A 10,762-nucleotide genomic window follows, 5' to 3' on the forward strand; every position below is an offset into this window, starting at 1 on the left:
AGTTCTAGGTCTGAAGGTGGCAGGGAACAAGGCCACAGAGGGCTCTGAAAGAAAGGTTGAGAAATTTGTGGCAGTTCTGGGAGCAGGCAGAAAGGCAATTTTAATGATGGGCATGCCCTGGGCTATAAGAGAAGTGAATGATTTTTGTCAGCAGAGTCAAAGGTCTGGAGAGAGGTGAGAATTAAGATGGGGCAGTGGAAGAGAGGAGAAGATAGGAGATACAGATCATGAACCTATTCTATTCTATTCTATTCTGTATTGCCAAGAGGACAGGGAAGAGGAAGGGCCTTATTTTTGCAATGTTGGAAAAGGAAAAGCAACTTGACCTGGAGATGAGGATGGAGGAGAATTTTCAGTTCCTGGACTAGTATACAGATTGCAATCTAACACTCTAACACTTCTCTGCCATTATCAACTGAAAATGTACTGGAATATGTAAAACTGAAGGACAGCTAAGGCTAAAATATATTTAGAAATGCCTACATTGAGATAAAATACACATTAAAATATTTTGTGATAAAATATGCATTTAAACACATATCCAAATAATGGATTTGCATATGGATTATGAAAAGAGCTTCTTAAGTTCACCCAACTCTCCATGATGCAGACTCTTGGAAATGAATACTGGCCCTCTCTCAGCCTGGAGCCCTCCATATGTTGTTGGACTACAGCTCCCTTCAATTCTGACAGGTGGCTTTGCTGCATGAGTCTAATGGCAGTTGTGGTGGTGTTTTTGCTGCCATTATTACTTATTATTGTACCCTGCTCTTCAGCCAAAATGGCTCCCAGAGTGGTTTATGTACAAGCAGGTAAAACAAGCAGGCAAGTTTACAATTTATGTAAAAATGACACACAAGGGAAAGGAGACAAGGAGGGAAGGGGGGGAAAGCAAACTCAAGTACCAGTTCTTAAACAGTAGCTCTTATAATGACCAACTGGCATAGAAACAATTTAGGGTAGGAGTTACCTGATGGAGCTGGTCTTTTGGCAGACCTGTTGGAACAAGGCCTTCTTCTCATCTTTCCTGCCGAAGCAGCCTGATGGAAAAACATGAATTGAGTTTGAGGGTGCTGCCCCAATCATAGTAGTGTGGTTTGTCAATGATCTTTCAAATCGCAATTAGTGCAAACTGTGATTTGAAAGGTGGCTGCAGACTGACCTTTTAGCCCCCAACAAACCATGGTTTGAGAACTGACTCAGATCTGGACATGAAAATAAACTGTTTTTGTGCCTGAATCCTGCCATAAATATCAAGAAGGTCACTTGGAAAGGTGGGATTGTATAGAAGGGTAGCATGTTGTTGTTATTATTGTTGCCCAACCTGAGACCATAGAGTGAAGGGTGGGTAATTAACAATAACAACGATACCAGTCAATATAATGTTGGCAGGTTTAGGGAGTGTGAATGATGGAAGCCATATTGTAAGGAGACAAAGGAGTGCTTGGTGGAGAGACTTTGGAGACAACGAGAAGGAGGAATATGTTGCATGTCACTCCCTGCCAACTCCACACACACACCCCGACCTCCATGTGTTGGGCAGAAGTTCCCAAGGTGGAGACCACACATGTTTAGTTGAATACAGAACTTCTGCTCAATGTGGGGAAGACTGAGGGGTGATGGGATGAGCAGGGGAAGATGGGGACAGCAGCATCAAGTGTAGGACTAGGTGCTTGTAGACGATTTCTGTATAACCTTCGAATGTGTGATACCTAATTCCTGAAGAAGGCTATGAAGGATTCTTAGAGTGGTGGGGTTCAGGGCAGTGAAGCAGTTAGTTTGACTTACTCACATTTCTGCTGGCTTCAGAAAGACTTCATACAAAAGAACCAGGAGTTAGCAGCAGTTGTAAAGCATGAATCAAATCAACCCATTCAAAATTAATGTTCCCGATGTTTCTGGTGAACAGAGTAATAAGCATTGCTATCAATCCATCAGTCTTTGGGGTAAGTCTCCCTGCAACCCACTCACCCAACCAAGTGCACACATACATACACACACAGTATTCAATACACTTCTGATACTCTTGCAAACTCCAACATGGGGATTCCATGTAGATTCCTAATTACAGACTCCATCGATTCTACTACCTGCACATATGTAGAGTAGCGCGTCTCATTTGCTATGATTTGAGTCTGAAAATAGTTGAAGATATCTGAATGCATAGCTTTCCCCTGGTTGTGTTGTCTGGTTGTGAAGAACAGCAGGGCAGAGAGGCAGGCCTAGTGGAAATGTCAGCTGGCTAAATTAATGAGGAACAGATCTATCAAGAGGCTGAGTAGCAACTGTTTTGGATAGGCAACAACAGTGGAGAGGTGTTACCTTCAAACCCTTCTCTGGGGATTTCCAGAAGTACCTCTTTGATCACTTTGGAACAAGATGCTGTACTAGTTGGACAGTTGGTCTGTTCCACTGGGGATCTCTTATGGCAGCCTTGGCCAACCTGGTGCCCTTCCAAGGTGTAGGACTACAACTCCCAACAGTCCCAGCTAGCACACCCATGCTGGTGGGATTTCAGGACATAAGGACATAAGAAGAGCCTCCTGGATCAGGCTTGTGGCTCATTTAGCGCTGCTTCCTGTCCTCATAGTGGCCAACCGGATGCCCACAAATGGAAACCCAAGTACAGCAGCACTTTCCCTGCAACTGGGATTCAGAGACATTCTGCTTCCAACAGCAGAGGTAGAACATTGCAGTCATGGCTAGTGGCCATCGATAGCCATCTCCTCCATGAATTTTTCTAATCCTCTTTTAAAGTCATCCGAATCGGCAGCCACCACTGGGCAAGTTCCATACTTTCAACTCTGTGCTGTGTGAGAAAGTATTTTGTCTGTCCTGAATCTCCCAGCATTCAGCTTCTTTAGATGACCCCAAGTTCTCGTAGTATGAGAGAAGGAAATTTAATGATTTTAAATAGCCACCTGAGTCACCGAAAACCTTAGTGCAACCTCAGACCACCATTTCTCATCCTTGAAAGAAAACACAGCGCAGTGCAGGATCTCTGTTGGGTACCCCTGTAGCTTATGGTGAGTAAATATTGACAAAGTAGTCTAAAGAGCAAACACTTTGACATTTGTAATGTCCACTGGAAGATCTTGTATATATTTATTCTGGAAGAATAAGGGCAGCATACAAATTTTCCCAATCTCGCTTCTGCTGTCATTCTCCTTGTTCTTGCTTCATGTCAAGAAGTCTTTGCAATAGTAATTGGACATTTGTAGCACAAGTAATAGAGATGTTGAATCTCTGTTAGGGTAATATTTCCACATTGATTCACCTGATGTCCCCTCCTAGCTTTTCCCTATCCAAAATTAATTCCTATTTAAGAAGAAAAAAGAAACTCAGGACTTCAAGTCTTCCAGGAAGCCCTTATTACTGATTGTTGACTACTCTTGTACTTCCTATTACTTACCTAGTAAGTACCTAATACTTACTATAATTAACAATCACAATCATAATTTATTACTTTTCCTTCACCCTAAGGTCCCAAGGCATTGAAACACAATATGAAAAACGGTTTAAACCAAAAAAGCAACAAACATAACCTAAAAAGAAAGAAAACAAGGAATAAAAAACGTGAACCATAAATTTTCCTTGCACTTTTTGTTTTGCTAACAAATCAACAACATTATTTATTTATTTGGGGGGGGGATAAAAACAGCTTTTTGCAATAACAAAAATAAGGTGTGGCAATTTGTACAAAATTTAGAAATTAGAAACTGGGAGCATGGAGGGCTCTAATGGTTCATGGCTTACGTTCTGGAAAAAGTATCAGGAAATTCAGAACTCCAAAACCCAGAGCAAAATGAAGATGTAAAAAGGTTTGAACGTGTCGCTGCTTCTGGGCTCAAAACGCCTTCTGCGGTTAAGCCCTCACTCTCAATGTAATCCCTGCCTTTCTAAGCAGCCCCAACATGCAAATATGAGCTTTTAATTTTCTTGTAATTGAGGCACTTTTGTTGTTGTTGTTTGTGAGATTTTTTCCTTTATTGATGTTTTTATGTTTTATTAAAGATTGGTTCTCAAAAATGTAATGAGTAAAAAAAAAATCTGGCTTAATTTAAATTGTGAATCTGTCTGTTAAGAAATACATTAGGGGTAGGAGAAGCATAAGACATATTAATTGACAGACAGGAACTGCTGTCTCTGAGGTTGATACAAGTAATTTATTACTTTAGAAATGAATGCCACCTCCAGAATGTGCTTCATTAATTTCAAATTTAGTTTTAATTTCAAGCTGTTGCCCCTTGAGAAGAATAAGGTGGCAAATTATGTTCGAAGAGCAGATTTCTCTCCCCCCCCCTTCCCTCTTGCTTGGAAGAAACACTAAATTTTAACTGTTTAATTTTAATAAATAAATGTAGTTCTTTGAGTGAAATATGCCAGCTGCTGATATATAACATGAGACCAGCAATTGCTAACGCCAATTTTCTCTCTCTGCTTTCCCTTCCTCTTTTTTACCCTGCTAGCTTACGTTTCGGATGAACTGAAGGCAGCAGCAATGGCAGAAGATGACTTGGAACCTGACGACAACGTGGTTGATGGAGAACCTTCTGCCAAATACGCCTGTCCGGAGAAGGACTTCACTAAGAACTGCCAGAGCTACCAGAACTCTCCAGCTGCCGAGTTTTCCAGCCATGAGATGGACAGCGAGTCGCACATCAGCGAAACCAGTGATCGCATGGCCGACTTTGAAAGCAGCTCCATCAAGAATGAGGAGGAGAGCAAAGAGGTCTCCATCCAGCTGGAGGAGTCTGTTGTCTCGGACAGCTTGGAGCAGATGAAAGCTGTCTACAATAATTTCCTCTCCAACTCCTACTGGTCCAATCTAAACTTGAATCTCCACCAGCCAACCTCTGAGAAGAACAATGGGAGTAGCAGCAGCAGCAGCAGTAGCAGCAGCAGCTGTGGGAGCGGCAGCTTTGACTGGCATCAGACGGCCATGGCAAAGACACTGCAGCAGGTCTCACAGAACAGGATCCTTCCTGAGCCTAGCCTTTTTAGCACAGTCCAGTTGTATAGACAAAGCAGCAAACTTTATGGCTCCATATTTACTGGGGCCAGTAAATTCCGCTGTAAAGACTGCAGCGCTGCCTATGACACATTAGTGGAATTAACGGTGCACATGAATGAAACAGGACATTACCGGGATGACAACCACGAAACAGATAACAATAACCCTAAAAGGTGGTCCAAGCCTCGTAAGCGCTCTTTGCTCGAAATGGAAGGGAAAGAAGATGCTCAGAAAGTCTTAAAGTGTATGTACTGTGGCCATTCATTTGAGTCGCTTCAAGACTTGAGTGTGCACATGATCAAAACAAAACATTACCAAAAAGTGCCTCTGAAGGAACCCGTAACCCCTGTAGCAGCAAAAATAATCCCAGCCCCAAGAAAGAAAACATCATTGGAGCTAGAACTTCCAAGTTCTCCAGACTCCACTGGTGGGACACCAAAAGCAACAATCTCTGATGCCAGTGATGCACTTCAAAAGAATTCCAATCCTTACATCACACCGAATAATCGCTATGGACACCAGAACGGTGCCAGCTATGCTTGGCATTTTGAAGCAAGGAAATCTCAAATTCTTAAGTGCATGGAATGTGGGAGTTCCCATGATACTTTGCAGGAGCTCACTGCCCACATGATGGTGACAGGACATTTCATTAAGGTCACCAACTCTGCCATGAAGAAAGGGAAGCCTATCATAGAGGCCCCTGTCACGCCAACGATCACGGCTTTGCTTGATGAGAAAGTACAGTCCGTGCCCCTGGCAGCCACTACCTTCACGTCTCCTTCCAACACGCCCTCTAGCATCTCCCCAAAATTAAACATGGAGGTAAAGAAAGAAGTTGATAAGGACAGAATCATTGCTGATGAGAAGATGAAAGACAAGGAAAAATCAAGTGAGGATGAGGAAAAATATGATATCTCCTCAAAATATCATTATTTGACTGAAAATGACTTGGAAGAGAGTCCCAAAGGGGGACTGGATATCTTGAAATCTTTAGAAAACACGGTCACGTCAGCTATTAACAAAGCCCAGAATGGCACACCCAGTTGGGGTGGCTATCCCAGTATTCATGCTGCCTACCAGCTGCCCAACATGATGAAGTTGTCCCTAGGTTCGTCGGGGAAAAGTACTCCTTTGAAGCCAATGTTTGGAAATGCTGAAATAGTATCGCCAACGAAAAGCCAACCTTTGGTGTCCCCGCCCAGCAGTCAGACGTCCCCTGTGCCAAAAACCAACTTCCATGCCATGGAAGAGCTGGTCAAGAAAGTAACCGAGAAAGTGGCCAAAGTTGAAGAGAAAATGAAGGAGCCTGAAGCAGGGAAGCTATCTCCGATGAAGAGAGCAACACCTTCGCCATGTAGCAGTGAAGTCAGCGAGTCCCTCAAGATGGACACTTCCAATGACATTGGGTTCAAAAGCCAACAGAATAGCCCTGTTTCGCAGAGGGAGAGCTGCAAGGACAGCTCAACAGGAGAACCAGTGGAAAATGGTAAGGAGCTTGTCAAGACCATCACAAGTTCCTTGAGCAGCAGCACAGCTATTATCACCGACCACCCTCCAGAGCAACCATTTGTAAACCCATTAAGTGCATTGCAGTCTGTCATGAATATTCATCTTGGGAAGGCAGCTAAGCCTTCCTTGCCTGCCCTTGACCCAATGAGCATGCTTTTTAAAATGAGCAACAGCCTAGCGGAAAAGGCAGCTGTGGCCACCCCACCTCTGCAGTCCAAGAAGCCAGACCACTTAGACCGTTATTTTTATCACGTCAACAATGACCAGCCCATAGATTTGACGAAAGGGAAGAGTGACAAAAGCTGCTCTTTGGGTTCAGCACTTTTGTCATCCACATCGGTGTCTTCAGCATCCTCTTCATCTACAGTGACAACGGCAAAGACATCTGCGGTTGTGTCATTCATGTCAAACTCGCCGCTACGCGAGAATGCCTTGTCAGATATCTCTGATATGCTGAAGAACCTGACAGAAAGTCACACATCAAAATCCTCCACGCCTTCCAGCATCTCTGAGAAATCTGACATTGACGGGACTACAATAGAGGAACCGGAAGAGGCGACCCCGGCTCAGAAGAGGAAGGGGCGCCAGTCCAACTGGAACCCTCAGCATTTGCTCATTCTTCAGGCACAGTTTGCAGCCAGCTTGCGGCAGACATCGGAGGGGAAATACATCATGTCGGACTTGAGCCCTCAGGAGAGGATGCACATTTCCAGGTTTACGGGGCTCTCGATGACCACTATTAGCCACTGGCTGGCCAATGTGAAATACCAGCTCCGAAGGACAGGGGGGACAAAGTTCCTTAAAAATTTGGACACTGGGCACCCGGTGTTCTTTTGCAATGACTGTGCTTCCCAAATCAGAACTCCTTCGACGTACATCAGTCACCTTGAATCGCATCTAGGTTTTAGGCTACGAGACTTGTCCAAACTGTCCAGTGAACAGATTAACAATCAGATAGCACAAACAAAGCCGCCCTCTGAGAAACTGTTGGCACCTTCGCCAGAGGAAGAAATAGGGACCTCCTACCAGTGTAAACTTTGCAACAGGACTTTTGCAAGCAAGCATGCCGTTAAGCTCCATCTCAGTAAAACACACGGGAAGTCTCCAGAGGACCATCTTCTCTATGTGTGTGAATTGGAAAAGCAGTAGCATTTGCTTTTGACACACACCCAAACCACAATGACAATTGTACTTGGCTTTGAGGAAAACTGTCCAAAACAAACAAACAAAAAACCCGCCTTAAAGCTCCCCTTTTAGTTTCTGTTCTTGGCACATAATTTTTACTTTAACTCTGGGGTGTCACTCTTGGCCTGAACGACTTCTCTCTTTCGTTGTATAACTGTACAGTGTTTAATAGAGGTGCATAATCAGCTGTTGTTACTGGTAAAATATGAAGGTTAAAACGCAGTGGTAAGTGTTTGGAACTTTGTGTAAATTGGGGTTTAGTTGCTGTGCATCCCTCCGATGCCTTGAGCTGCATGCATTAACAAGACAGTTTAATTAAGCATTTATTAACTAATTCTAGTGCACTTTTTCCATGGTGATTCAAGTGTGCTGGTCGTTCTCACCCTGTAAATTTTTAGCCCTCTGAGTACTTTGAAGCACTTTTGCATTAATTTGGGTTTTTTAAAAAAATAAGAATAATTATTATTATATTAATGAAGTATGTATATGTTTTCCTTTTTTACAACAACAACAACCCCCTTACAGCTGAGGAGACATTCAAGCAAATCTAAGAATGGGCTTGAACAAGACGTGCCACAGTCCATTAGTTGGTTGTGCATCTGGCTGGTTAATGTTTTGAAGGAGAGGATTCACCTGGAGAATGCAGACCAGCTTCTCCTGTGTGAGTTTCCCTTTGGCTGTTGCATGGAATTGCTACCAGCTTTATGCGCAAGTTGCTTGAGCAGCTAGGTGCTGGCACTACCTGTGATGTCCAAAATCACTTCTGTTTCAGGGATCCGATACCTTGTTTCAGCACTTCCAGTATCCATAGTCCAGATTGTTCAGCCTGTCTTCGCCCAGACTGGCCTTTCTTCCCTTAGTTCTTATGGCTGGTGTGGACCAGCAGTCCTCCCAGCTTGGCTTTGTGTGATGTTTGCTTGAACTTTCCACAGGCAGCAACTGATGGAGTGGCTCTGCTACGCTGCTCAGCTCACCTCCACCCAACTGAGTTGCTACGGCATATCGGGATGGAGTGGAGAAGGGGCAAACCGGTGGCAAGGTCAGTGTGGTGCAAACAGGCTGCAAGAGCCCTGGATTCGCTCTGCCACGTTTACACTGCACTGATCTGACCACCACCACCAAGGCCCTCCTCTTCTCTGTCCCAGTGTGGTGCTGAGACTCAGTCGGGCAGAAGCCAGAGCAGCAGTGGAGCCCTGCCATACCATCTGCTGCTATCCACAAAGAGAGCTACTTTTATTTCTCTGGGACGTGTCTTGTGAATCTGGTTGTAGGCTACCGTGCCAAATGGGGACCATAGGATGCTCCTTCTGGATATGCCTTTTGTTGGAATTATCTATCGCACCCCCACAACCGCAGGGGTGGCACCCATCGTGAACTTTCAGGCTATATTATTTTCACATTGAAACGTCGATGTATATATATATATTGTACAGATTTCAGAATCCTCATATGGAAAATGTGATTGTGGACAATGCCATTTCTTCTTCTTCAACGTTTTTATCAAGGGTGAATTTTTTTGTACCTAATATGCTCCAAGTATAAGTGGTACCTATAAATATATAAATATATATATAAATATATAAAATAATATTGTATATTTCTTTTCTAGGTCAAAAGGTTTTCTTTTAACATCTGAATAATGTAAATTATATGAAAAGATACACTCGATAGCATTTATAAAGTGTTCAAAAAAGAGAAAAACATTATTCTTGAAGCAAAGTATGGTTGTTTTCCTTTTGCTATACAGTACATCTATATTGATAGAGGTTCATGTTTAAATTATACATATTTATTCGTTGTTTGCTACCTTTTTTAAAAGAAAGAAAGAAAGAAGAAGCATTCTGATAAACGAAGCCACGGACTGGCGTGCATTACACCTAATTTTGCACAACATGAATTTTAAAGGTATTTATTAGTAAAATGAATAATAATAATAAAAATTCAAAAGCGAAAAAATTCAAAATCAACTCAGTGCTCAAAGGGTTAAATCTATTTGGGGGTGGAAGAATTGAATGGGGGGAAAAAACCTTGTACTGTATTTCATAAACATTGATAAAAAAAAGCCTTTAAAATGTTTGTACTGTAATACTTTGCTTAAAAGTTACGAGGCATTCTGTGATATACCCTCTTCCACTTATTTATATGCACTCTTGGTTGTGTTATTTCCTATCGTAGAATGCCTTTCCACCTCTCTCTCTCCCTCCCTCCCTCCCTCTCTCTCTCTCTCTCTCTCTCTCTCTCCTTTTCAGTTGGTAACTTTCTGTTTTGTTCTCCCTAATTATTCTCCCAAGATTTCATACTGCAGTTTTATCTTTAGGCATATGAAAGGTAACCCGTGGTTACCAGCACACTAAGTGATTCTGTTCGTCTCCATTTTTGGCAGTTAATTTGCAGAAGTAACTGACAGCTGACACCATATGAGAATCTATGTGTACAATATTGGCATGTAAACAGCACAGACCCAGAATCGCACCCTCTGTGCCCCCTCTTCCGTTGTTGACAATGTGGCACCATTATATGACTCTTCATATAACCTTCTTTCTTTTCTTTTCTTTTTTCTACAGCCGCATTAAAATTGTCTTTTTTGCTATAATTTTGTGTTGCGTTCACAATTATATCTGATATGTGCTACGACTAACGAGCACATTAAAATTAAATTGTATACTTGCTGTTTATGACTGAAGCTTAAGGAGGCTCCTTCATCTGCCAGGTGTTGGCAGACGGAAATCTATACATAAATCACGGGAGTTTTTGTGAACTTTCGCATTTAAAGAGCAAGGGAGCAAATATTCAAAGGCTGCCTTGAAAAAAGGGGGGGGGGGTGCAGAATGAAATGGAGGTTATATCTCCCCTTTAAACCTCCAGGAAGATTGACTGTAAAGAAGAGGGTTTATAAGCAACATTTTGTGAGGAAGCAAATAGATCGTTTGCAGAGCTGTGTATTCAAACCAAATCAGATCCTGATACGCAATGCCTCTTAAATGCATTATTAGTGTTCTGAGAAGCAAGGAGCCCTGGCAGGTTCCTCCATGGATTAGAGAACTCCTTCCATCT

General features: G+C 42.7%; 1 protein-coding gene across 1 annotated transcript in view; it reads left to right on the top strand.

The window, feature by feature from the left end:
• The window catches only part of TSHZ3 (teashirt zinc finger homeobox 3), a 113,391-nt gene extending 103,090 nt beyond the window's left edge, over positions 1-10,301 (top strand). Inside the window, exon 2 of the mRNA XM_083451843.1 lies at positions 4,470-10,301. Coding sequence (XP_083307969.1) covers positions 4,470-7,672 — 3,203 coding nt within the window. The 3' untranslated portion in view covers positions 7,673-10,301. The remainder of the gene's footprint in view (positions 1-4,469) is intronic.
• The last annotated feature ends 461 nt before the right edge of the window (positions 10,302-10,762 follow it).

The sequence above is a fragment of the Podarcis tiliguerta genome (assembly GCF_965153285.1).
Source record: "Podarcis tiliguerta genome assembly, chromosome: 8".
In the NCBI taxonomy this organism is placed as follows: Eukaryota; Metazoa; Chordata; class Lepidosauria; order Squamata; family Lacertidae; genus Podarcis; species Podarcis tiliguerta.